At 47.0% G+C, this 27,805-nt stretch overlaps 2 protein-coding genes and 1 long non-coding RNA gene across 8 annotated transcripts; 2 read left to right on the forward strand and 1 right to left on the reverse strand.

Annotated features, from left to right (window-relative positions):
- The first annotated feature begins 1,434 nt into the window (after positions 1–1,434).
- On the forward strand, positions 1,435–13,015 carry si:ch211-253b8.5 (dysbindin). Of its 3 annotated transcripts, XM_035520325.2 has the most exons (6): positions 1,435–1,855; positions 3,081–3,250; positions 3,333–3,701; positions 11,070–11,219; positions 11,291–11,434; positions 12,069–13,015. In XM_035520325.2, exons 4-6 carry the CDS (start codon positions 11,102–11,104, stop codon positions 12,353–12,355), a joined length of 549 nt encoding a protein of 182 aa, XP_035376218.1. In that variant the 5' UTR covers positions 1,435–1,855; positions 3,081–3,250; positions 3,333–3,701; positions 11,070–11,101; the 3' UTR covers positions 12,356–13,015. The 3 variants fall into 3 exon arrangements, with proteins under 3 accessions (XP_035376218.1, XP_081561129.1, XP_026879137.2); XM_081705003.1 differs by having other exon boundaries at positions 3,081–3,701; XM_027023336.3 differs by lacking the exons at positions 3,081–3,250; positions 3,333–3,701 and having other exon boundaries at positions 1,436–1,855.
- LOC145653041 (uncharacterized) lies at positions 12,789–15,738 on the reverse strand. The gene is made up of 4 exons (XR_014119285.1): positions 15,471–15,738; positions 14,681–14,744; positions 14,385–14,479; positions 12,789–14,193 (listed from the first exon to the last, which is right to left on the reverse strand). It is a non-coding gene; the product is annotated as an uncharacterized LOC145653041 (long non-coding RNA).
- Positions 15,739–16,274: 536 nt separating this feature from the next.
- On the forward strand, positions 16,275–26,406 carry taf4a (TAF4A RNA polymerase II, TATA box binding protein (TBP)-associated factor). 4 transcript variants are annotated; one of them, XM_035520598.2, is made up of 15 exons: positions 16,275–17,214; positions 18,084–18,220; positions 19,286–19,396; positions 19,991–20,089; positions 20,614–20,736; positions 22,570–22,659; positions 22,876–23,064; positions 23,218–23,362; positions 23,533–23,623; positions 23,738–23,907; positions 24,255–24,385; positions 24,474–24,599; positions 24,849–24,905; positions 25,000–25,119; positions 25,610–26,406. In XM_035520598.2, exons 1-15 carry the CDS (start codon positions 16,551–16,553, stop codon positions 25,778–25,780), a joined length of 2,424 nt encoding a protein of 807 aa, XP_035376491.2. In that variant the 5' UTR covers positions 16,275–16,550; the 3' UTR covers positions 25,781–26,406. The 4 variants fall into 4 exon arrangements, with proteins under 4 accessions (XP_035376491.2, XP_081561126.1, XP_081561124.1 ...); XM_081705000.1 differs by having other exon boundaries at positions 23,227–23,362; XM_081704998.1 differs by having other exon boundaries at positions 22,876–23,362.
- The last annotated feature ends 1,399 nt before the right edge of the window (positions 26,407–27,805 follow it).

The following is a 27,805-nucleotide window of genomic DNA, read 5'->3' on the forward strand; positions in this document are numbered from 1 at the left end:
CAGTGTCTGAGTACTGTAACATGCCGGCAGACGATGTTATGCATGTAACACATTGATAACATTGTGTAGCGCATTGTGTAACGTTCAGTAACCAGAGATCAATGTTTCTACTAACTTTAGATTCTTCAATTTATTTTGTGTGACTGAAGTAAAGCCCCCACACACACAGGCATGAAGAGGGATTCTCTGTTTGAGTCATATCTCAGATCGTCTGCCCACACACATGCGCGCACACACACAAGAACTCACTATACCCTTCAACGTAAAGTGTGTGTGTGCGTGTATGTGTGTTAGTGACATTTAAGCCTAATGCTGATATAGTTATGTTTTTCACGCTCCCTGCAACTTTTTTGTGAGCTGTGGTAAACTCTCTTTCTGGTCCTAAATGCAGTGTCAGCTCAGTTCACAGAGCTTTATTTAGAGCATAAACAATCACCAAAATCAAGACGATCACGGTGCCACCTGTACAACTACAACCATTTTCAACTAAGCTTAAAACAGGCCAATAGTCCTTAGTCATAGCAGCATACCATTCATTAGATAATCATTACAATAATCAGACATATTAAGTGGGTTGTTCACTGCCGTCGGTAGAGCAGTGATGTGCGTGTGTCTTTTGCAGTGGCGTAGTTGTGTTCGTCAAGCAGGGGGGAAGAGGGATGCAGAAACAGAAGGGGGATAATGGAAGAGAGAGAGACACCTGTGGGAAAATATTTAAAGAGAATAGGGCATGGACTACGAAAGAATGCTTGGATTTGCAATAGCAAACGACAGTGACATTAACTCACCACAAGATGGCGATGTAAACACCCGCGTGTCAAACCCGGCGAGTAGACTACTGTAAGGCAATGACTAACTCACAGTACTCCATACACAATTAGGTGCAGTTTGCTAGTACATTTTATTTTTATTTTTAAATTAAAAAGCAATTTCATCCGACATGACAATGTGTATGTTAAGATAACTGATAATTTTGGGTCCAAAGATTTATGATGTTTCTAAAATATGTATGATATTACAAAGACTAAGTTAGTAAATGTAATTTATACCTAGACAAAGAAAATGTGTTTCTGATAAAATGTATGGCAATTTAAATAATGAATAAATTGTTAGCTAAATTATATGTAATTCAGTGTAAATATGCTTATTTTAAAAGGAAAAAATGTGTTTGAATGATTTCTGTTAATGACAAAATGACCTTGTATCCTGTCAGAGGCTTCTGTACTTTGTGTGTGTTTGTATGTGTGTGTGAGCGAGAGTGAGCAGGAGTGAGCGGGAGTGAGCCGGAGCGTATGCTTTGGTTTACAAACTTATACCCTCTTTTCATGTTACATAACACCTCCTCCCTCTGTTTTATCTTGGTACTGTCCCAGCGGTCACTGAGAGCTCCCCATAAGTAAAACATGGTATGCTCCACTGGCCTACACCCTCAGTCTTTAGTCTCTTGAAGTTAGTCTGTGCCTGACAGAGAGGAAGACTAGTGCTCCTTCAAAGTGGATGTATCTGAAGTTAGTTTTAAACTGTCACAGAAGGGCAGAGAGAGAAAGAGAAAGAGAGAGAGAGAGAGAGTATATGTGTTATGCTGGAGTATAGACTTCTTGTTGATGTCTTCGGGAATGCCTAACTGAGTAGCCGGTCCTGGGGGAGGTTTGTCTGCTCCATCTCATCCTCCAGCTGTGTGTGTGTGTGTGTGTGTGTGTGTGTGTGTGTGTGTGAGAGAGAGAGAGAGAGAGAGAGAGAGAGAGAGAAAGAAAGAAAGAAAGAAAGAAAGAGTGCATATGAGTGAGTGTGTGTACAGGATCCAGAGGAATCATGAGTTCAACGGGGACGAATATGCACACCAAACGTCTATCATGTGAGTACTATGTTCCAGTCTCTTCCCTAATGAAGGTTTGAGATGGTTACTGGCAGTTTGTGCAGAGTGCCATCTGACCTGTGTGAGGTACAGAAGAGTATAGAAGTGTGCTAAGACAGCTCCGAGTTTGGCATGATCGACTAACAAAAACGCCAGCAAAAAGTGAAAAGAAAAGCATGCAGTGGATGTGGCATTCTGAAGCACGCCACTGGTAAACATAACCAAGGAAGACAAGCAGTGCGGAAAGTGATCATTTACTGACTGTGAAGCAAAGGACGAGGCGCAGGATTACTGGGTATGGATATGTGGGATATGTGGGACATGTGGGAAGGTGTTGCCGTTGAAGACATGTCGGACGTGACGACGTTCCTCTCTCCCAGCTTTGATCCCAGCTTCCCGAGCTAGAAGCCCCGACTTTGGATCCTGGAGGATGGTGCTTGGGGCCGGGGGAATGGGGTACCGTTGTCCTCAGATTCATAAATCAAAGCTAAGAATGCATGAATTAAAACATGTGATTTGGTTTATGTCTATAATGTATGTACACAAAGTTAAGAAAACCTGGACCACTAGGTCATTTCCACAAACTTGGGCACCTGAAAATCTATCTTTGCCAACATATAATTCATATTTGAGACTTTCCAAAGCCCTGGAATAGCCTGCGTGGAATTATGTGTTCTGTAGAGCTCATCAGGGACCCGTAATTCCTTTCCTTATTTGGAATTGCTGCCCCTCGGGCTCTTCCAGATATTGTGGATTGCAGCTTAAAAGGTTTGACACGATGCCTGTATCTAGATAAGTGATGGTGTGAATCAGCACAGTGCTCATGTTGCGCTGCTGTCTCCCGCGGGCATGTCTACAAGGACGAGGTTGTATCGGGTTAGAAGCTTTTTCTAGTGGTGATCCGAAGGATCAAAACAAGCCAGAGCGGCTGTGCCAAGCCCCAGAGCTGCAACTAAACCAGCCGGGCAGGACAAATCTTGGCACGGCCTGTGAGGTGTTCCTGAATCGGTTTAGTGACTCAGAATTCTACTTTCTTTGGGCTGAAATGTGGTCTCTCTGAATGGGATTCTGGTCATTTGCAGCTGATGGATTCTCTCTCTCTCTCTCTCTCTCTCTCTTTCTGTCTCTCTCTCCCTCGCTCTTGTATGTTTTGAGTAACTGAACTAAAAATAAGATCACAGGATGATAAATGCTGACAAATGTTTTTTGTGTTTTCCCACTGAAGACCCATTGTGATCTGAATGAGCCTTGTATCTGGCTGGAGGACATTGTCAAGCAACTGTCCCAAGCTGCCTGAGTCATGCCCCTCTAGGGTGACTGTACGTTTCTGAGGGCCAGATTGCCTTTGGCAGTGTGTTGACTCTTTGCCTTCTGTCAACCATTAGTAAATAGCAGGTATGATGAGCTCTGTGTGCAGCTTTTACTTGAGCAAGAGATGCACGCATCCTCTTGAGGTCTGCTAAAATCTCCTACACAGCCATCCTGATGGGAGGAACTCTGTACAGCCATCTCCCACACAGCCATCCTGAGGGGAGGAGCTCTGTACAGCTATCTCCCACACAGTCATCCTGAGGGGTGGAGTTCTGTACAGCCATCTGCCACATGGCCATCCTGAGGGGCGGAGCTCTGAACAGCCATCTCACACACGGCCATCCTGAGGGGCGGAGCTCTGAACAGCCATCTCACACACGGTCATCCTGAGGGGCGGAGCTCTGTACAGCCATCTCCCACACGGCCATCCTGAGGGGCGGAGCTCTGTACAGCCAGGGTCCTGCTAGACTGCCCCAGTGGAGGAACAACTGACATGGCAGTAGCAGCCAGGAGACACGCAGCCATTGATGTGCAGGTCGGTGACTCAGACTGCGCTGCATCAGACAGGCGGAGAGAAGAAAGGCCAAGTCTGCTGTGCTCACACTGGAAGAATGACTTCTGTTTCCATGGCGCTGGATAGAATAGGATCAGAATCAGCACTCTAACACATGACTGTTGGTATAGTGTTATCCCCACACTGGTATACTGTAGTGTGATTCCCACACTGGTATACTGTAGTGTGATTCCCACACCGGTATACTGTAGTGTGATTCCCACACTGGTAGACTGTAGTGTTTTCCTCACACTGGTAGACTGTAGTGTGATTCCCACACTGGTAGACTGTAGTGTTATCCCCACACTGGTAGACTGTAGTGTGATTCCCACACTGGTAGACTGTAGTGTGATTCCCACACTGGTAGACTGTAGTGTTATCCCCACACTGGTAGATTGTAGTGTGATTCCCACACTGGTAGACTGTAGTGTGATTCCCACACTGGTAGACTGTAGTGTTATCCCCACACTGGTAGACTGTAGTGTTTTCCCCACACTGGTAGACTGTAGTGTTATCCCCACACTGGTAGACTGTAGTGTGATTCCCACACTGGTAGACTGTAGTGTGATTCCCACACTGGTAGACTGTAGTGTTTTCCTCACACTGGTAGACTGTAGTGTGATTCCCACACTGGTAGACTGTAGTGTTATCCCCACACTGGTAGACTGTAGTGTGATTCCCACACTGGTAGACTGTAGTGTGATTCCCACACTGGTAGACTGTAGTGTTATCCCTACACTGGTAGACTGTAGTGTGATTCCCACACTGGTAGACTGTAGTGTGATTCCCACACTGGTAGACTGTAGTGTTTTCCCCACACTGGTAGACTGTAGTGTTTTCCTCACACTAGTAGACTGTAGTGTGATTCCCACACTGGTAGACTGTAGTGTTATCCCCACACTGGTAGACTGTAGTGTTTTCCCCACACTGGTAGACTGTAGTGTGATTCCCACACTGGTAGACTGTAGTGTGATTCCCACACTGGTAGACTGTAGTGTGATTCCCACACTGGTAGACTGTAGTGTGATTCCCACACTGGTAGACTGTAGTGTTTTCCTCACACTGGTAGACTGTAGTGTGATTCCCACACTGGTAGACTGTAGTGTTATCCCCACACTGGTAGACTGTAGTGTGATTCCCACACTGGTAGACTGTAGTGTTATCCCCACACTGGTAGACTGTAGTGTGATTCCCACACTGGTAGACTGTAGTGTGATTCCCACACTGGTAGACTGTAGTGTTTTCCCCACACTGGTAGACTGTAGTGTTTTCCTCACACTGGTAGACTGTAGTGTTATCCCCACACTGGTAGACTGTAATGTTATCCCCACACTGGTAGACTGTAGTGTGATTCCCACACTGGTAGACTGTAATGTTATCCCCACACTGGTAGACTGTAGTGTGATTCCCACACTGGTAGACTGTAGTGTGATTCCCACACTGGTAGACTGTAGTGTTTTCCTCACACTGGTAGACTGTAGTGTGATTCCCACACTGGTAGACTGTAGTGTGATAACCACACTGATAGTCTGAGGATGTCATGTGATTCCACACTGATAGTCTTAGGGTGTAGTGTGATCCCACACGGACTGTCTGTAATGTGATTACACACTGACAGTCTGTGGGTGTAGTGTGATTTCTACACTGACGGACTATAATGTGATTCCACACTAATAGTCTGATGGTGTGGTGTGATTTCTACACTGACAGATTGCGGGTATAGTGTGATTTTTCCACCAAAAGTCTGAGGGTGTATTGTGATTTCCACACTGACAGTCTTATTCTGCCTACTCCCTACTATTCCAAATCGTCTCATCCTTGGTCCTCCCGTTCCTGTTAGAGACCCTACACCACACTTTTCACTTTCCTCCATATTTCTCTGCCTGCAAGTGTGGATCTGACCTGGTAATGGCCTCATGATAGAAGAACTCCGCTCAGGAGAGGAAAGGGTTAACAATGAGGTCATTGTTGGGAGCAGAGAAGGGTGCTGTTTATACTGGCCTGTTTCTAACACACACACACACACACACACATGCACTACAATAAATAATTCACTCCTGCGGTATTGCCCAAATAGTTTGGTGGTTCAGGTCTGAAGTGAGAGGAGAAGAGAGGAGGCGTGGTCTACACCGCAAACGTAGACATTCTGACTCCACCCACTAGGCTTGCTTGAGCGAGGCCACGCCCAGTCCTTTATCAGAGCCACAGTGTCTGTGTCCATCACAGCTCTTTCTTTGCCATTCCGTGTTGTGGTGGACAGAAGACATCCAATGAAAGAGATGCACCTGGATAATTCTGCCATTTTGATCACCTAATGTCAGAACTGGTTATGGGAGTCTGATTGGTCAGTGTTTCTTACTACCTAATTCTTGCTCACTGATCTCAAGTCAGCAGGTATCAGATCAGTTTGGGGAGATTTTCCCAGGCTAACAAATGTAGTGAAGGACTACCATGAACTGCACAGCCAACAGACCCTTAGGAGCACATTCAACAGGAAAGGAAGTGGGGTTGCCTAGTAGCTCATTACTAAGCATCTACACTTTCTATTCTTCTTTTCAGTACCTCATCCACTCTCCATGTTCCTGTGTTTCTCTTGCTCTCTCTTTCTTTCTCTCCTTCATTTTCTAATGTTCTCTGTTTCTTTCTCCCTCACATTTCCCTATTCTCTCTCTCTCTTTCACTCTTTTTTTCCCCCAAACATGATTTGGTGTGATTGCTGTTTTTACAAGAAAGAGACGTGTGTGTGTGTGTGTGTGTGTGTGTGTGCGTGCGTGTGAGTATCAAAACGCGCGTGTAGCATATGCAAACAGCCCTCATCAGAAGCGTATGACATCATGTCTAATTCAGCCTCTTTGGCTCATGACAGGAAGAGGCCGCCCAAATGCAGCACGATGGCGAGTGCCTGTGCCATCTTTCTTAGGCCTGTGGTTTTTGACATGAAATGTATACCAACGATGACAAAAGGCAGAGAACAAAACAAACCTAGGATATACCCAAATATATGAATATAACCTCTTTCACACCAGAAACCAACTGTAAAAGACAATATTAGTCTAAAATTAGTGAAACGCATTAAGGCATATAACTTGCTCTCTTACCAGTAGTCATTGTAAATGGATGTTTTGCACAGTACCTACTGTAAATACTTCAAATTGCAGTCCAGAGACTTTATTTTTGGTTACACAGTCAGGGACACTGCGTTCCTTTAAAAGCATCTGCCATAGCAATGTTCTTCGTCTACTCAGCGTTGACACCATTAGAACCATTAGAACAGGGTGTCCAAACTGGGAGTGGGTTTTATTGTAGCTCACAAGTGCAAGAGGCCAGTTTTTGGTTTTTCAGAGACTCCCAGTCACCCAGTTACACTCAGTCATGTATAGAGCCTAGGCCCCAAAGAAGCGCGGAGGCCCCTGAGATCCGCAGCTCAGCCGGGGGCGTTCCTCCGGTCTGGAACACTCGTTTCCTGTGTCCCGCTGCCAAACTACCCGGCCACGAGCTTCAGTGTTTGTCCTCTGAGGGAGACAGAGGAAGGGATTTTGACTGTCCCTGTCCTTATCTCTGGAGAGTGTCAGCAGTGGAGCCGTTACAGAGACGCAGGAGTGGAAAAAGACGAGTGGGCCATGTTACCGTGGCTTCTTTCATCTCATGTCATGACTCTTGGATTCACTGGCGGTCCTCTATATATTTAAGATGGGCCAAGATCACATGATCACTCCAGCACTGCTGATTGGTGCGTGCGTGCGAGGATGCTTAGGTGCATGGGTACAGGTGGCTGTGTCTACAATGGGCTCCTTTCATACCAGTACGATTAGCTTTGTAAGATGGATATGGGATTGCTAGAGAGGGCAGGCATGACTGTGGTGCCGTGTCCGATAGCCAGACTGGAGCCAGCTCTACTCTCTGCTCCGGTGCCAGTACCATCGCAGGGAGAGCGAGAGAAAGAGAGCGAGAGAGAGAGAGAGAGAGAGGAGGGGGGGAGTTGTTCTCTTCACTGGGAATGTCACACCGTGCCTTCTGGTCTATCCTCTTTTCTTCTGCCGCATTCCAACCTTGAGACTTACTCTTACTCGCTCCCTCCTCATCCTCACATTGAGAGAGAGAGGGAGTGAGGGAAGAAGAGGGGAGGGGGAGGAAGAGAGGGAGAGGGAGAAAAATTGTAAAAGAGAGAACAGGCTGTTCGGTGATCAGTTGTTATGCTAATGGGAGCAAAGGAGAGAGTGAGTGTGAGAGCGTGAACATAGAACATTCCAGGGAAGGTTTTCTGTGTGTGATAGAGTGAGTGTGTGAGGTTGGATTGAGGGTGATGGTGAGAGAGAAATGCTGATCTCATGATCATGCAGTGGAGGAGTAGTGAGGTCGTCAATCCCAGTCAATCAACCAATCAATCAATCACTCAGTCAGTCAGAATGGTCAGAGAGTGGTGGATCAATTATGCAGTATATATCCATACCATTTACACTGATGCAGAAAGCCCTTTAAAATTAGATCCTCACAAATCCATTCTGCTGTCGATCAGACTTGCCGCATTCTGATCGGTTGTCCCATGAAAGGCAGCAGATATGTAGTCTGTGGGTGCTGCATGCGCACGACAGCCAAGTGAACCTCAGCAGTGTAGACGTGAGTCGATGTCATCACTAATCGGATCTCAGCCATGCATGAGGAGGCCCTGCGATGTTCTTGGGAATGTTTTACTGCCAATGTCAGAGCTGCTTTTTGAGGAGCCTGGCTACTTCCTGTTGCCCTTCATATTAAAAAAAAGACTCCAAAATGCTAGGGGGCGCCAGTGATTGAGTCCTCGATGAATGGGCGTGCATGGAGCTAAACAGCTTAAACTGAAAAATCAAAATAGTTTCTCACCACTTGGCGAGGATCTTTAATTTTGGAAAGCAGTTTATGCATCACACTTAAAATACCAAAGAAATCTTAGAAGTATATTTCCTGTTTTTCTGCGGTTAATGGGTTTTGGTCCATAAGACACGTGTTTTTACTACCGAGCTGACACTGGAGTAGCTGAAATGTTGAAGATGGTCTACTGGAAATGTACAGCAAAACCCATTCAAATCTGTTTGCGTAACCACTGATGATATCACGTTCTTGAAGGTTCGTCCCATTTCAAAGGGGAAGATTTCAACCACTACCTTTTGTAACTCAGCTCTGCTCCTGACTTCCTGGTAAGAGTGAGTGGGATGGACCAGTATGGAGACCTGCGCGCAGTCGTGATGAGTCATGCTTTTCGGGGAGAAACAAACTTATAAAATCCCCTAAAAAAAGCAGGATCTCTACCACTTTAGTCATAGCATTTTCAGTCTGCCTGTACTCCAGCCCAAATTTCCCCACCCAGAATGCAGTCCGTTTACTGCTCTGTCTCTACTGGAGACAAGAGCTTGTTGCATTTAAACAACAATTAAGACTTTTAAGGGAAAAGTTATATGTTGTGTACAACTCGATGTGGGCGGCAGACTGAGTGGGTGTGAAGCGTCTGCACATCAGCGTGCCCAGCAGGTGTAAACAGCCTTGAACCACTACTGTGGCAATTCTGAAAAGCCCATTGAAGACCGAGTAGGACTGTAGTAGTAGTGTGTGGAATAAATGGCAACAATACAAAACGTTGGCTTGACAGACAGTTAAGAGAATTTCCACTGTTTAGATTTTTTCATGTCACTTATCAGTTGCTGGCTGAGATGTTGAGTTGCTGCTGAGATGTTCAGAAACCTTTGGCCTACATTTAGAATTTGCTTGAATGCATGTTGTGGAGCGTTGGGGTTGTCATTTGTGTGCTTTGGAATTTGCATTGAAAAAGCACACGCACACACTTTTGTGTGTGTGTGTGTGTGTGTGTGTGTGTGTGTGTGTGTGTGTGTGTGTGTGTGTTATGGAATGGGATCAACTCAGTTAATCTTTCCATTATTCCTAATTTGGACCCCTGGACTGAAAGCCCAATCCAATTAGTCCCATCTCTACTCATTCGTTCTAATTGCGGCTTAGTCCCAGGATGCCGCTTGCCTACGGATCGACATATCGATGGGCAGTGAAAGGCTGAGCGGGTCGTTCTGGGATGGTGTGGAGAACTGCCTGGGTTGTGCTTTCTCACCCAGTCTGGATCAGCAGGATGGATCCCTAAACGGTGCTCCCCGAGGGGGAACGGATTTCTCACGGATTTCTCACGGATTACAGTGGCCTAGTTCCATTTACATAATAACAGCCTGTCGTAATGCAGTTCGCTTTAATGATATTTCTCCAGCACTTATTAAGTTATTATGCGACTAATCGCTCAGCCATGCTCCGCTGCAGTGGAGTGTGTCTGCATGCCTCCGTGATGACTGTCAGAGCCGTTCTTCGTGTTGAGCCGTGTTTCTCTTTTAGGGCAGTGATGTTCTTCAGGTTATGATGTGAGATGAGTCATGCACTCCTACACCACAGCCTCATGTGCTGTCACATTTTTAGAGGCCTCCATAAATAGCTGAGTGGCCAAGGTCACATGTCCACTCAGAGGGTCAGACCGCTCGTCTGACTAATGGATGGTGTATAGACAAATCGAGTATCTGTCACTCCTGGGGTGAAATGTAGTTTTCTACGTAGCTGCTTAAGAATCTTACTGGAATGAGTGAATACACACACACAAGCAGACAATCACGCTTGCATGCATGTGAATGCACAGAAACACACTCCTCCACATGTAATGTTCTGCACTGCACTGTTTGCTCTACTTAAAAGCCTTTTACCATAGCTGAGGGGTGTGTGTGTGTGTGTGTGTGTGTGTGTCAGCTTCTCTCACAGACCCACATTCTGCGCATCATTAATAGACATTAGACATTTAGAGTACACACTGGAACAGTCAGTGTGCTGTCAAATCATAGGTGCTTCAATATTGTGTCGAAGAGCTCTGCTCTGCTCTTCTCTGCTCTTCTCTTCTGTTCTCAGCTGTGGCAGTACCGGCAGATGCTGTAACAGAACTACGGGACCTTAACAGATTTATGGCAATACGATATGGCTGAATGCATTAGTATGTGCAGTGCGGAAAGACTCTGGCCCTGTGTGTTCTGCTTTTGTTCAAGCCCTGTGTCACTCACAAAACATGGTGTGCCACCTCGACCCAGAGCAAGCAAGACAGAGGGAGAGGAAACATTCCTTATTGTTGAACAGGGCTTAAAAATGCTAAACGGACCGGCAGGAACAAACACTGGCTTGATGTGCGGTGCAGTGATGACTAACGTCTGCCCCCTGGTGGTGGTGATATAATTGTTGTGCACCGCAGACTGCTACTATGAACTTTCAAAAGCCACCGGAAAGAGTGAGAACTGGATCAGGAGACGTGTGGTGAATGTCTGTGTGTGCTGTTTGTGTTGCCAGCGGAAACGGAACACACTCTGAGGCTCCCAGACATGGACACAAGCCAGCAGTTGAAGATGAGGGAGCGCCAGCGCTTCTTCGAGGAGGTGTTCCAACACGACGTGGATGTCTACCTCTCCTCTGCACATCTGCAGATAGACTACAAGAGACGTGAGTGGAACTCACGGCAGGTTCTCCTGCTTCCCTTTCGAAAGGAGATGACGTTTGTCTGTGCTCCACAGCTCCAATGGGCAGCATCTCCTCTATGGAGGTGAATGTGGACATGTTGGAGCAGATGGAACTGCTGGATATCTCCGATCCGGAGGCTCTGGATGTGTTTCTCGGCACGAGCAGTGAGGATGATGCCATCCTGCCTGCAATACCAGGTAGCAGCGTTCCCACGCAACCTCAGTGACCACGGACCACGACTAGGAGTCATGCCTCATAACACCGTACCAGTCAGTTTTAGCTGTTATTCAGATAACTAGCACTAATTTGACGAATAGAGCTGTAGGAAATGTAGGGCAGTGGTAGCTCAGTGGTTAAGGTCGCTGGTTCAAGCCCCACTGCTGCCAAGTTGCCACTGTTGGGCTCCTGAGCAAGACCCTTAACCCGCAATTGCTCAAGTTGTACTCAGTCATAATTGTATGTTGCTTTGGATAAAAGCATCAGCTAAATGCCATAAAATGTAAATGTAAATGGAGCTGGGTTTGGATAAGTTGTACTGGACTGTAGGATTCTAAAATTGCATGTGTAGGCATCATGGGTAAAGACTATGTGACATTTATTAGACTAAACTTTACTGTTAATGGGTATGTTCCACTGAATATTCCAAATCATAATTTGTTCCCACTTCATAATGTTATAGTACTCTTATAAAGTACTACAGTACACTTATAAAGTACTACAGTGCATTTATAAACCTTAGATGTTTAATTCTTGCATTTGTTATTCTCCTAGTCAGTATTACCTTCTGTGATTGTGGTAAAATGGCTGTAAATGTGTTTTTTTGCTCTCCAGGTGTTGGCTGCAGTAGTGATGGTGATGATGCACTAGGAGAAGAGATCTTCCTGAGAGTCCCAGATAACAGTGATCTCAAGTCATGGATGTCCTCCACCTCTTCCTGCTCCACATCTGACAGCCAGGCCACAAATGAGGATGGAGCTAGAACCCCTGTCAACCAATCAGATGATGAGGATGTACACAGCGATGACGATGACAACGACGATGATGATGATGATTGCCTTTCGGTAACTGGCATGGCCACAGCCAAGGCTGTGAAGGAGGAACAGCCTGCGTTGTTATAAACAGCATCAAAAGTTACTACTGGCTGATCTCCTAACAGTGTTTCTCTATCAGTCAGGACTTATTCTCTGGTGGGATGACTGCATCTGGCCATGTGCCACTCTACTGAAAACTTAAATGGACTTGTAAATGAACATTCATTTTTCCCTTCAACTTTCTGTTCATGTGAACAGCTGTTGTAGATTAGGCTTACGGTACGATATGCCTCTATGGCATCATTTTGGCTTGAATACATAGTGCTTCCTTAATAACTCCAGGTTCATAGGCTGTAATAAAGATGGAAAAGTAAAAGAAAAGGATCATTTAAAGTCACTTTTAAACTAATTTGCCAAAAATAAATGTTTTTGTTGTTTTGTTTCTGCACATGGGTGTTCCTCGGTAGCAATCTTAGAACAATTTGGAACACTAGTCATTAAGCCCATGCATGACTATGCACAGACACAGTGATTCCCTGTGTGTCTCTCTGTCTGTCTGTCTGTCTGTCTGTCTCTGTGTGTGTGTGTGTGTGTGTGTGTGTGTGTGTGTGTGTGTGTGTGTGTGTGTGTGTGTGTGTGTGTGTGTGTGTGTGTGTGTGTGTGCGTGTTTTGGAGTTGTCTAATCCCTTCGATCCACGCACTGTCCTATACTTTAACACACAATAAATCTGAATGCTACCTTTGCAATGTTGGTGTTAAATAAAAAACCCCTTCTATTCATTGGGCACAACTTTAATCGTAAACGAGGTAACCAGTAATGAGGGAGGTCAGCGTGTTGTGATGTTGACCAGTAACATTCCTTCTGATGGCTGTTATGAATTACGTCACATGTAGGTTTATACCCGAAGATGATTCTCACATCATCTTCTCACTGTGAGATGTGTCTCACAACCTTGAAGCATGAAAATCTGATCAAGAGACCAACACATCGAGCAAAGACAAGGTTCACACTCCAATGACAGAGTTCAGGCACAGATACACGTTTATATTTTTGCACTCAGTTGACTTTTTTTAATATTTGGAGTTTAAATCAGTACACTCATTTATTCTAACAGAAACACAGATCCATGCAGGATCCAAAAATAAAACTTAATCTCCAAATCACAAAACATTAAGCCAAGGCTCAAAGCCCTAGGTTCTAACATTTACATAGAATACATCCTAGTGCAGTACAGTAGGTTAGACTCCAACATACCAATGAACTAGAATACAGGGATGAATGCTGATACCTAGAAGTACAAAATACATAAGGTCTATCTTAAGCAATGATAAGTGCTATAAACAATACATGCTAGTGTTTGTTAAACTACATAAACAATACCCTGCAATAAGTATTAAATTAGTCAGTCAATATGGGAGCAGTGTCAGTTGTCCTTTAAATATTCCACAAATAGATGGATCTTCAGTCTGCGTTTGAAGACTACAAGGGACTCTGTTGTCCAGATAGCAAGTGGGAGTTCATTCCACCATCTTGGAGCCAGGATAGAAAATAGTCTCGATGCTTGTCGTCCATGAGACCTGAAGCAAGGTATTTCAAGCCGAGTCATACTTGAGGTTCGAAGTGTGCGAGGTACGGATCTGGCTTTGACCATTGAACTCATGTATGAAGGGACTGGTCCATTTTTGGCTTTGTAGGCAAGCATCAAGGTTTTAAATCTGATGCGTGCAGCTACAGGGAGCCAGTGAAGGGAGAGCAGCATTGGAGTAACATGTGTGAACTTCAGAAGATTGAAGACCAGTAGTGTTGCTGCATTCTGGACAAGTTGTAGAGGTTTGATGGCTTGTAGAAGAAGACCAGCAAGTAGCAAGTTGCAGTAGTCGAGCTTTGAGATCACAAGAGACTGCACAAGCACCTGGGCGGCTTCCTGCGAGAGAAAGGGCCAAATCTTTCTTATGTTACAAAGGAGGAATCTGCAAGACCGGGTTAGGTTAGAAACATGAGTTGAGAACGACAACTGGTTGTCCAAACTTAAGCCCAGGCTACGGGCAGCTTCGGATGGTGATACCAGGGAGTTCTCAAAGGAAACAGTGAGGTCATGGTAAGGGTTGGGAGTACCTGGGATGTATAGAAGCTCAGTTTTACTGGGGTTGAGCTTCAAGTGGTGGGCTGTCATCCATGACGTGATGTCAGTCAAGCATGCTGAGATACGTCTGGAGACCCGCGTGTCAGAGGGTGGAAAAGAAAGAAATGTTATCATATTATCGGCATAGCAGTGGTAGGAGAAACCGTGAGAAGATATTACATCACCAAGAGAACGAGTATACAAAGAGAAGAGAAGGGGGCCTAATACTGAGCCTTGTGGAACACCAGTGGAGAGTCTACATGGTTTGGATGTGGATCCTCTCCCTCACCTGATAGGACCGTCCCTCCAGATAGGACTGAAACCATCTCCAAGCAGAGCCAGTCACACCAAGCCTAGAGAGAACGATGGTATAGCCAATTCACAAATAATTAAATCTGAAAACTACTTAACTATTATATTTGAAGGAACATCACAGCTTCATTAGTCTGACCTAATAATACCCAGCCCTAATTACTCATCTGCTTTTCAGCTCCCTGTGGCATTGCAAGAGAAAGTCAGCAGTTGACATAATGAGCTGGAACATAATTGCATATAATGGTTGAATATACCGCATGATTGAAAGAGGGTAAGAGCCATGTATGGTAAAGCATGCTATGAGCCATGCATGCTATGAGACCTGGCGTTTGCTGGGGCCGTGATTATAAACATGGACTTTGGGGCTACAGAAAGATCGGATTAAATTCAGATATTAGAAACTATTAGCAAACAAATTTGATTCTGAATGACTGATTTAGGATCAGGTTCTCCAATTTAGTAACTTGACAGCATGTAAAACAGTGTGATCTAGGTCTATATCTCTCTTACAGCTCAACACAACTTGGTTGCTAAACGCAACGAATAATTAGTGAACTAATGACAAGTTGGTGGCAGTGTTCCCTTTTACTGAAGTTAAATTAATAATTGTTTATCAGTGACTTGTTCCATAAATATTCACACAAATAAAACCCTAGCTGGTAGGAAATATAGTGTACAGGTCTAACATTTGTTGACCATTCTAAAAGAGGAAAAAAACCGGTATTTGCTGTGTTAAACTGTTATTGCAAATCGCCTCGTCTTACTATGAAAGCTGCTTAGTCGAGGTTAGTGAGTGTGGAGCCCAGTTGCCCCCTGGATCCTGCCCTGGTGACAGAAATGTGGCGCCTTTCACGCTTTCGGAGGCAATACGAGGCCATCTTGTTAGGGACACACACCACTCTGTACTCACAACGCTCAGTGTGTACACCGAGACAAACATACGACTGCAGACAATCGTTATGAAATAGCAATAAGCGAGCTCTGTGCGGATGAAAGGTGACTTAAGCCACTTTAATAACGCTCGTTTGTAAGTGACAGTCCGGCGAGTACACCTCCCCAAGCGCGCTCTTGCAGCGATGACTGACAGGCGCTTCCAGAGGTCCCGCCTTCTACAAGCGGAGCAGCCAATCGCAAAGCCCTCACGTCCGCACGTCATGACGTTTCCGCTTCTGGGTACATGCGCAGTTTCATTTTGTTTCAGCGCTCCTCAGGGTTCACATCGAAGATGGCGGCGGGCTCCGACCTGCTCGCGGAGGATTCTCTCATTAAAAGTGTGGGCGAGAAACTTTTTAACGACGCCGTTGGTCGTGTTGGAGACGAGCGTAGAAGATTTTATCGCATTAACTCCGAGCGAAGAGCCAGGGCTGTTGGAAACAACAATGCTAACTCCGGGATAGAAGGGAGAGCAACTAGCTAACGTTAACGTTTCTCCGCGAGGAAGCTGTTGCTACGAGACTAGTTTGACCGCAGGTAATCTGGCAACGTGCTGAACGATATTTAAACCAAAACATCACTGCGACGAGGGGTAAAGTGACAAGGCTGCTTGGCGAAGCCTCGTCGGCACCGTAACACGCGATTTCCCCCTCACTTCACACGTTTGTTGTCACTTGGAAAGCGTTACTGGGGGTGGGGTGGGGGGGGGTGGGGGGTTGGATGTTTTTGAGTCCCGGGTGTCCGCCGTGGTCTGAACACAAACCGGGACCACACCAAGCACCGTGCCGGAGACTTCACCGGAGCACGGCAAACACCACCCGGGCTCTCGGGATGCTGTGGTAACTACTTTGCCCCAGCACGAAGTAGAGATCGGGACGACGACAGCGCAAACTTTTGACGGAGGCAATGCAATGGATTCGCATGCAGAAAGCGACACGCCAGTGTCGGGTAGCTCGTCCAGTGGAGCCTTCCCTACCGTCCCGGTTAATAACGGGCCTGGACTGGCGAAAGGACACGCGCATGTGAGCGGACCTGCAAGTTCAAGCACAGTTATTCAGACGGCTTTCGGAAATCCACAGAGCGGCGTGGCGGTGTCGGCGGCGGGGAGCGCACCTACCGTGACAGTTGTCAGGCCATCTATGCAAACTGCGATTAACGGGAATAATAATCCTGTTTTGACGACGGCGACGAATGTAGCTAATCAGCCCGAGCCGGCGGTGGCAGGAATAACTCCGCAGACTTTACTCCTGAGCAACCAGGCTCCCGCCGCCGCGGGTGCAGGGGCGCTCACCAAGTCCGATCCGCCCAAAACCATTATTCAAACCACAGTTCAGACAGCGTCGCCAGGTGACGCCGGTAAAACGGGCAACATGACTCTCAGTCAGCCACTGCAAAGTTCTCCCGGGGTGGCCAAGGGGACAGTTTTGCAGGGAGTAGCGAGGACTGGCGCTCCGGCGAGCGTCGCATCCAGCCCGGGGACTGCCAGAGCCATTGCGCCACAACAGGTGCTGGCTCCTCGTCTTCCCCACGGCACCCCGGGGCAGCCCAACATACAGAATATCCAGCTACCTCCAGGTACCGCGTCCACCTTTTCTATTAGATCACTTTTAAAAATGAGCCAGAATCAGAGTTTAATCCTGGAGCAATTTTAGTGTTAACAAAACAAAAAGAAAACGCATCCTTGATGGTTTTTTATTTGGCTTGCAAGTCTTTAACACACATACCTGCCCTGTTTAATTTGCTCCAGTTTGTTGTGGCGAATGAAAGCACCCTCTTCTGTCTCAAGTCCATTTCATGCTGGTCTCCTAAGGATATTTACCTCATAGAAAAGAGCCCTTAAAGGAGAAAGGAGTGTTTTTCTCACAAAGCATTTAGGCCAAATCGCTCTTCTTTTTTTGTTGAGCTTCTTATGTGGAAAATAAATTGGGTTCATCCGCTATGAAGAGTTCAGAACTGGCCGAGGACAGAGTTGGAAATGAGGGTGTGTGAGTTAAGATCCAACCTGTTGAGTCTCTAACGCTGTTTGCAACGGCATCTCCGACAGGTCGGCCGCGTGGCGGGTATAGGTCAGGCGAAAACGACAGTCTGGATGCACAGGTCAGCACTTCCTCGAGTCAGAGCCCAGGACTGAGCTGGTTTGAGGGGAGCCGTGAGTGAGCAATCTAGGCCCTGAGCCGCACCCGTAAGGTGGGGTAAGGTCTGCCGGCCAACTGGAACTGCGGGGCGAGTCCGGCCCCTTCGCGGCCGCCATGCTGCTCCTGCACGGTGTGGTGTTGAGCAAAGGGAGTGGAGACACGCTGAGAAGTGGAGGGTTGTTTTCGTGTTCACAGCCATCACTCAAACGCCACGGGTAACGTGGCTCTTCAGGCTGGAGAATGCAGCAGGTTTCTGGGGTGTGCCACGTTCAGGGTCTGATTATAAACCATCGCCGTGTGTGTGCGCAGGTATGGTGCTCGTGCGCAGCGAGGCTGGCCAGTTGTTGATGATCCCTCAGCAGGTGTTGGCTCAGGTGCAGGCTCAGATGCAGGCCACACGCTCTACCACACCGGCTAGCTCCGCACCCGGCCAGCTCACCACCCAGGTACCCGCCACCACCCATGGGCCCCCATCTCACATCATCTCCTGGACACCTCTAAAGCACACTGGGGATACGGCTTGCTCATCTTGTCTTGGGCTGTATCAGCACCAGGCTAGCTTTTGTTTCCGTCTGTGGAGAAAGGTCTGCTTTATCAAGCAGCTCTGTGTAAATCAGGAATGAAAGAGAAACTCTGTGGTTTCTCCTTTAAATCCAGAAACGTTTGGACACATCTCATTTTTTTAACTATTTTTTCTAGTTTCTTCTTTTTGGAAAAACTCTGATAGTATCAAAATAATGAAATGACACACATTATTATTCTGTGTTAAACAAACACACAAATATACACGTAACTGTCCTTTACACCCCTCCCGGTGTTCTCCCCATGATGCTTTTCCATCAGTCCTGAAGACTTTCTCACATATGCTGAGCACTTGTACAGTGATGGACTAAAGTTGTGAATGAAAAGATTTACATTTTATGCCATTTATCTGATGCTTTTATCCAAAGCGACTTATAATTATGACTGAGTACAACTTGAGCAATTGAGGGTTAAGGGTCTTGCTCAGGGGCCCAACAGTTATGTTATTATTATTATTATGCATTCAATTAAAATTGAATTCTTTAAAAAAAAACATTTTCAATATCATACATTTTTTGTTTTGGAAATCCATTCCAAAATATGCTTGATTTTTGTTATTTTCATAATAAGCATAAGACATTAGATTAAAATGTCTCTGAGATTATGAAAAACCCCACGTTTAGTCCGGTGTGTCCAGACTTGTGGCTAGTTCTGTTTGTTGCAGATCTGGGTGAGAAATTGCATGTGGAGATGAGCCGTGTTCACCTGCATGTGTACTTGTGAAGCAGGGGCACCATGAAAGAAAAACAAGCCAAATCGAGAGATGAAAAACTATAAAGTGCCTACCGTAGCGCCCGACACCCTAAACCGAGCTGACGTGGATGCCACTGGGACTACATACCAGCGTGTGTGCCAGGAAGGCTGTTGCATTTTGGCCGCGTGGTCTGAAACTGGTGTTGTTGCGTTTGGCCGCTGTGTGTTCTCTGTAGGCCCCCAGCACTCCTGTTATGGTCAGACCCGTACCACACACCATCATCAAACAGGCTTCCTCCGCTAGCAGCAGCCCAGCGACCACCACGCTCCAGAGACCTCCTGCGCAGGTAACGCGCGCACACGCACGCGCAAGCAACATTGTAAAGCAGCAGTCACTTACACTGCCCTGCCCAAGAGAATAGCAGCACACTCTTAGCTACACGCTGGCTACAGCACACCAGAGAATACTTGTGGAGGTAACACTATGAATAAATGTGTGCACGCACACACCCACAAAATGCTAGAGTCTTAAAGCAAGGCTCAGACACACCTTGTAGGACTGAAACTACAACACTCTGGAGATCAGAGAACACACACACACACACACACACACACACACACACACACACACACACACACACACAGAGACACACAAACCCCCAGCATTTTAAAGCAGGACTTGCACACTGTTGCTGCACTCCAGAGATCACACCTACACAAACACACACACACAAACACAATTCCACTCAAAACCACAACACTGCTGTCAAGTCCGTGCTCCAGAGGCTCTTTTGTCTCTCCCTCACGCATTAAGATGAGCAGCATCTTTTAGTCTGTCCTTCACTTTGACAACCTCAGGAGCTGCTTCAAGCTTCTCTCTCTCTCTCTCTCTCTCTCTCTCTCGCTCTCGCTCTCGCTCTCGCTCTCTCTTTCTCTTTCAGCCACCCTCTGTGGGGTCTGTGCTCACAGTGCAGCCAAGTGCCGCCCAGAGGTTGGTACCGTCCGTCGCGGGAACCGGCGTCACGAGGGTAAGAACGGAGGTGAGGGGCCTTCACCCTGGCGCTCCTGCAGCGTCCTGCGTGTGGTCACAGCCTGGCTCAGGTTCCCAGCTTGCCACTAACTCGGACCAGGAAACTGCTTTGAAAGGCTGTTAATCTTATGCTGTCCTTGCTTGGGCGGTGGTATTAAAAAAAAAAAGTTTTCGGTTTTGCGTACGTGTGTCTGACAAGCGTGGAAGTGGTGATTTCACGAGGTGCTTTTGGGAACAGTGACATGTCTTTAGAGTCCTGTCAGAAATGTCTCCTTCTGGAAAGCACCTGACACATCCTAGACATGTGTGTCTGCGTGAGAGTGGTTTTCAGCTGTGATGAAACTCTCCCGTGACTCTCCGGGGATTGATTCTTCATGTCTGCCAGCAAGGCTGGTCGGCTCCTGAGGGCTGCCAATCTGTTGTTTTGAGGGGATTGTGTCGTTAGGCTTCTAAGCACCGTGAAGTGTGGACCTCAGTGTGGGGACCTGACGCGTGGGGACCATGCCTCTGGTTCATGATGCTTTGTGTCTGCAGGAGACGATGGAGAATGTGAAGAAGTGCAGGAACTTCTTGTCTACTTTGATAAAACTGGCCACCAGCGCCAAGCAGTCATCACAAACCGCCGCAAACGTCAAAGACCTGGTCAAGAACTTGCTGGTGAGTGTGTGTGCGTACGTGTGTGGGGGTGTGTGTGCACATGTGCAAGTTTGTGTGCATAAGAAAGGCCTGGTGGTGTGCATGTTGGCATTTGTGTGTGTGTGTGTGTGTGTGTGTGTGTGTGTGTGTATATGTGTATGCATGTGTGTCTGTTCATGCATGCAGGCATGTGTGTATGCACGTGCAGGTGTGTGCGCGTGCACATGTTTGCAGGTGTGGGAGCGTGTGTGCGTGAGAGGCCTGTGTGTGTGCGTACACGTGTAAATGTGTGTGGGAAGTGTTTAGATCAAAAGCCTTTTCAGTCTCTTCTCTTGTTTTGAGTCAGATGTAACATTTATGGAGATTATAAAGTTATGGGGTATCGAGTGTCCCATTAAGATTAACGAAGACAAACGTGTGTGTGTGTGTGTGAGAGAGAGAGAGAATAGGAATGTGTTCTTGTGTTGCTGGTGTGTGTGTGTGTGAGAGACTTAGGGTTGGGTGGTATTGCCTTTTTTCTTACCATCTTGGGGATGGGGGTTTAACACACTTTCTGTAAACAAACGGCATGTTTTACTTGAAAAATGAGCATTACAAATGTTACTTATTTTTCTTTTTCACATCACAATATGGCAGTATCTCAAAAATAAAAAATATATTTAACCCTCACAGCTTTAAACACACCAGCCTGTCCTGTTTAGCCATTAGTTTCGGTAGGTTTAATCTCTTGCTGAACACTGTCTACACAAAATAAAGGCAACTGGTTCCGGATTAGGATTACAGGCTGGCAACAGTAAGTAGAACCCTCCGATGTTGCATGCTCCTCTGCAGCCGTCAGAGGTCCGCTGGCTTCTGGTTGTGTTCTGCAGGAGGTTACCCAAAGTCGCGCTCTTTTTAGTCAGTCCAGACCATTGGTCTCCCCTGTTTCGCTCTTCCATGCCATCAGCCGCTAACTTCTGGTTCCAATCACATTCCCGTCATAACCAGATTTCTGTCTTGGCTCAAGGTGTCGTAAAGTTCGTATCCGCCACGCTGTCAAGGGCCAAGGGGGGGTGCACTCACGCAGCAGTTCTCACACACCAAGTTTACCCAGAATCCCAGCCCTAATGGCTTTGGCTAACGGGACGTCGCCATCCAGGGCAACCAGCAGACCTTCCCTGCACATCTTAGGTTTGGGGAGTGCAGAGAGGAGTTTTCTCCAGGCTAGATATCAGTAAGTGAACTAACGGGTTTCAATTCTGATCGGCACAGAAATGGCCATGTTGCCATTTTGAAATACCATCACTGTTTTCAAATACTGCGGTATACCGTATAACCTTATCGCCCAACCTTAGTGTGAATATTGCATTTGTTCCTGTGTGTGTGTCTGTGATTATTGTATGTGTTCCTGAGTTGCTGAGTTGCTGAGGTGTGTGTGTGTGTGTGTGTGTGTGTGTGTGTGTGTGTGTGTGTGTGTGTGTGTGTGTGTGTAAAGAGCTTTGTGTTTAAGCTCAGAAGCATCTCTCTGCAGTGTCACTTTGAGAATGTTTTGTTGATGTTAATTTCTCAGCAGGAACCCTGTAGCGGTAACCTTCAGTTGATCTCGGAAGTGCCTGCATTCATTAAAAATCCTCACTCAGTGCAAGTATGGAAAAACTACTGATTAAACAAACCCAAACAAAAAACCCCACTGGGTGCTTTCCTGAAGGATTTCTTGCTCTCTGGCAGTGGACATTTGATCATGTGGTGGATGTGGCCCAGTTCTCCCACTGCTGCCTGTGTGTGTGTGTGTGTGTGTGTGTGTGTGTGTGTGTGTGTGTGTGCGTGCGCGCACGCACGCGCACACGTTCATGGCTTACCTTTCTGTCTTCACAGGAGGGCACTCTGGAAGCGGAGGACTTCACCAGCAGGCTGTACAAGGAGCTCAACTCCTCTCCTCAGCCGTACCTTGTGCCTTTCCTGAAGGTACAGCAGAGACTAGACGGGAGGAGGAGCCGTCGCTGTTCACTGTTCCCCTCACTGTAGTTCCTGTCTTCGTGTTTCATGAAGAAATATCCATGGCACAAAGCCTAATCATTCAACAGTTATAAACTCAATCCTGTTTTATTCCAAGGCTGTGCTCAAGAACTGTGTGTGTGTGTGTGTGTGTGTGTGTGTGTGCGCGCACATGCCTTTTTCCAGAGGAGTCTTCCCGCTCTGAGACAGCTCACCCCGGACTCAAACAGCTTCATCCTTCAGAGTCAGGGCCTCCAAACCAAGCCTGCCGCCGCCCCACTGGTGGGCACCACGTCTGCCCCTGGCCCCGTCCCTCCAGCTGCTACTGCCCCACCCACCTCCACCGCTCCACGCCCCCTCGTCCCCCCTGCCTCGGTACTGCACTGCAGCTCAGTTCAGCCCAAACTTCCTCAAGTCTGTAGTCACAGTTATCGTGCTAACAAATGGAGGACGTGTGTGTGTGTGTGTGTGTGTGTGTGTGTGTATACGTGCGTGTGCACATGCACACGTGTACGCGCCTTCCTGCAGGTGTTGCAGTCTCTGCAGCAGGGGGCGATAGTGAAGCCCCCTCAGGTTACCCTGACGACCACTCCCATGGTAACGCTCAGGGGACAGTCCCACGGTCGCCTCGATGTGGGACAGCCTCCCGTGCAGCTCAAACAGCTACAGACAGGTGTGTGTAGGTGTGCGTGTGCTGTCTCCGGAGTGTGTGTGGTCTGTAGCAAAGTGTTTAGTGAGATAGTCTAGTGAGCAAACTAACTATGGTGTGAAATCTGTACCTTCCACCCCCCTTATCTCTCTCGTACTCTCTCTCACTCCTTCCTTCTGTCCCCCTTTCCTCAGTGGCTCTGAAGGGTTTGGTCAGTGCTCCTGTGGCTCTCACTACGGTGGCTCAGAAAAACAAGTTAAAGGACGCTGCTGGTGGGACCTTTCGGTTAGTCGGAGTGTGTGTTTATGACAGGATTTTTTTGGAGGCCAGCGAGACAAACATGTATAGTGTTATGATAAATGTTTTTAATCGTGCACATGGGTGTGTGTGTGTGTGTAGGGACGATGATGACATTAACGACGTGGCGTCCATGGCTGGCGTGAACCTGTCTGAGGAGAGCGCGCGGATCCTAGCCACCAACTCTGAGCTGGTGGGGACAGTGACCCGCTCCTGCAAGGACGAAGCCTTCCTGGCATCAGGCTTGCTACAGCACAAGATACTGGACATAGGTGTGGCCGAAATGACTCTGCCCAGGACATGCCCCCTCCCCGAGACACACCCAAACATGAGAGAGAGCCTTGCTTTATATAAAAGTGAAATATTTGAATGTAAATCATCCCTGAGTAATAAGTCATAACTTGTACATAGTGGAACTTTTGAGTTTTTTAATATGTAATATTCCCTGCAGCCTTAAAGAAATCCTTTAGAATATATAGGGATCTTAGTGGTGTGTGTGTGTGTGTGTGTGTGTGTGTGTGTGTGTGTGTGTGTGTGTGTGTGTGTGTGTGTGTGTGTGTGTGTGTGTGTGTGTGCGCACACGCACGCACACAATGCTGTTTGCTCATCTATTCCACAGGTAAGCGCTTTGGGGTCACGGATCTGGGGCCGGAGGTCGTGAATATCGTGTCTCATGCGACTCAGAACAGACTGCAGAACCTTCTGGAGAAGGTTTCGATCATCGCCCAGCAGAAGAACATGACCTATAAGGTACTGTGTGTGTGTGTGTGTGTGTGTGTGTGTGTTTATGTTTATGGCATGAAGCAGCACCCCTTACTGTGTGTGTGTGTGTGTGCAGGAGGACGGGCGCTTCGAGCAGGTGACTGATGTTCGCGCTCAGCTGAAGTTCTTTGAGCAGCTGGACCAGCTGGAGAAGCAGAGGAAAGAAGAACAGGAGAGGGAAATCCTTATGAAGGCAGCAAAGGTAACACACATGCACAGGTTCAACCAGTAAAAAGGAACAAAACACGTTTTATATCAGTATCATAATGAGCCTAAATGAAGCGTTCTCTGTCGATCACGTGGACTGTACTGCCATCTAGTGGTCACCTAGTGATCTAGTCTCATTTATGTAGCAAAGGAAATTGTGGTAAACATGGTTTGATTGATGTCTCAGAATTGTGTGTGTGTGTGTGTGTGTGTGTGTGTGTGTTTATGTTTTTATGTTTTTCAGTCTCGGTCACGGCAAGAAGATCCAGAACAGCTGCGATTAAAACAAAAGGCCAAAGAGGTCAGAGGTTACTGTTCAGGTTTGAGACTGAAGTTATTCTGTTTAAACAGGTTATAGTGGGTGTTTGACATCTGTGTGTGTTTGTGTGCAACAGATGCAGCAGCAGGAGTTAGCTCAAATAAGACAGAGAGATGCCAACCTAACGGCGCTGGCTGCCATTGGTCCCAGAAAAAAAAGGAAATTGGACTCGGCTGCTTTTGGCACTGATGCAGAGGTAGAAGATGTCCCCTCTGCCCTCTCTTTGTCTGTCTCTCCCTCTGTCTGTGTTTCTGTCTGCCAGTCTGCCTTTTGGCACTGATGCAGAGGTAGAAGATCCACCCTCCACCCTCTCTGTCTGTGTCTGTCTGCCCACTCTCTGTGTCTGGGGTCTGGAAGTGTTCGTATTTCTGTTTCTCTATTTCTCGCCTGAATTGTACCGTGGCCTCCTGTCCTGGGTGGCAGTGGGAGAGGGCAGTATGCAGTACTGACCCACTGCGGCTTCATGTGCTGTAGTGAGAGAAGACCCTCTGTTCTGTAGAACATGCTCAACGTGTTCAGTAAATAGAGATTATAACACATGCCAGAATGTCAGGTTTCCAAGTATAGATGGAGTCAGTGTAAAGAAAAGAATGGCTTTAATATTTTAATTTTGCGTGTGTGTGTGTGTGTGTGTGTGTGTGTGTGTGTGTGTGTGTGTGTGTGTACACGTATGTACATGCTCTCAGGGTTCTGGGTCACTGGCGGCAAGCGCGTCCGCGAGTTTGAGTGGTGGAGCGTCGAGGCCGTTCACCCGTCAGCGCATCACGCGCGTGAACCTCAGGGATCTGCTCTTCTGCCTGGAGAACGAGAGAGCAAGCAGCCATTCGCAGCTCCTCTACCGAGCACTGCTCAAATAGCAACTCGAATGCAGCGCAGTGCCCAAACAGCAGCTTAAACGCCGAGCGGTGCTCCGATAATAGCTTGACGATGGTGCGGTGCTCGGCTGTCTGCGTTAACTACGGAGCAGTGCTGGACTGCAGGACCGCGATCAGACTGCAGCACTCGAAGAACATCTCAAACCGCTGGGTGCAGCTCAAAGGCTCGGGCGGAAGTAAGACCTGCAGCCTGACTCTGCTGCTCCGTCTCCGTCCACCTTGTTGCGCGCTGGTCTCTCCGCTGCCTCTCTGCTCTCGGCGGTCGCCGTTGTTTTTGCGTCTGCCTACCGCTCGTGTCCTCCACGCACTCGCTAACATTCACACACATGCTCTTCCCTCTTTTTTTTTTTTTTTTTCTCTGCTTCTCTCAGCTGTCTCTTGTTTGTGTTGTTTTTAAGCTTCCTTCAACTTTGGTTTTACTTTATTGAAAATGTTTTTAAAAATTGCAGTTATATAGCAAATGTTTTTTTTCTGAGGGTGGCTTTGTAATGTGCAAATTACCAATGTAAAAAAAGATTATACAATGAAATGAAACTGCCCATTCATTTTGTATTTGTGTTTTTATAAAAAGAGGTTTTAAGAAATTAAAGTTGTCAATTTCTATAAAACGCTTGTTTCCGTGTTATTTATCCTTTGGTTAATCTCTTTGGCCGTTTTTCGTAGTAATTTAATCGGTTAACCACCAGGTGGCGACACAAACCTACATTTCTGACGTATGTGAGTTGGCGCTAATAAGTGTAAAGCCAGGCGTGAACTGCCTTGCTGCTCGGATGTAACCCTCCTTAGAGCATTATACGTTTTGGGGAAGTGATGGGTGTAGGTATTCTTTGTAATCACGAAGAGCTGGACACGCTCGCCTACTGTACAGTTCCTGATGGTTTGTGAGTAACACACTGACATACAAGATGTGCTGGAATATCTATTAAAGACCGCACGAGTTGTCAGAGGGTGACTACAGATTACACCACCCACATCAAAATATCGGTCTTGTAAAGTAAATATCCAATCTGACGCATTGTAAGAGGTTTTCTGTCAGGGGCTGCACTTCCAAACACATGAGCTTAATCGCAGTGTGTTCGTCAAACCTCACGATCCCCTGCCTCCCCAACGCCTCCTGTCGGGGAAAAACGTCGCCGCTCCTCCAGAGCGAAACCCGTACGGCAGGGCCGGGGCTTGCAGCGTGTGGGTGCAGGCGAAAAACCCCAGATACAAGTTACAGAAACTGCATGAAGCTTACCAAATACACAGAACTGCAAATGCAACCTCCAGGGGAAAAAAAATCACTAAGTATCTTAGCAACCGCGCAGTAAATACTGACGCTATTTTGTAAAAAGTAACAACAGAGCGGGTATATGAACGTTCATTCGTTTACTTCATATGGTGGTTCAACCAAAAATGTGTTTAGTGTGTCAGCAAGAAGGAGTTGGGCGTGTTTCATGCATCCGACGACTGACGGGAAAATGCGCTGCAGGATTCCATGGAAACCGCCCGTTTAGCTCGAGCGGCGGAGGGTGAACCTCTCGCGCGGGCTGCGACTTCGACGTTCTAATTGGAAGCAGCCTGCAGCTCTTTGCACTTTTAACGAGCGAAAGTAGAACTGAAAACGAGCAGAAATTGTGTATAACCTGTTACTTAAAATGTAAAACTACAAGTTATGGTTTTACAAATACTGTTTTCTACAAGCTTCTCTGCATAATTGGTCATGGCGCGCTGCCCCCACGGCTCTGCTGTAGCTAGGAGGCCTCCTCTTCAGAGCAGGTGGGGGCGGACACTGCAGACATCAGCTACCTGCCTGGATCTTTTACAGTGGTGGAGATAAACAAACTCGAAAGGCTGCAATGTATCAGGCCAATGAAGGCTGGACTCAGCAGACTAACACCACCTTTAACTACAGTTTTCCTGTGGTCTATACTGTAACCTTTGGTGTGAGCACAAATGAGTGTGTAGACAGCACAAAACTATCACTCTGCTTGTAAGACTTTGTCACGTGCACGCACGCACGCACAC

The sequence above is a fragment of the Electrophorus electricus genome, chromosome 22 (assembly GCF_041902795.1).
Source record: "Electrophorus electricus isolate QZ-2024a chromosome 22, ASM4190279v1, whole genome shotgun sequence".
Classification (NCBI taxonomy): Eukaryota; Metazoa; Chordata; class Actinopteri; order Gymnotiformes; family Gymnotidae; genus Electrophorus; species Electrophorus electricus.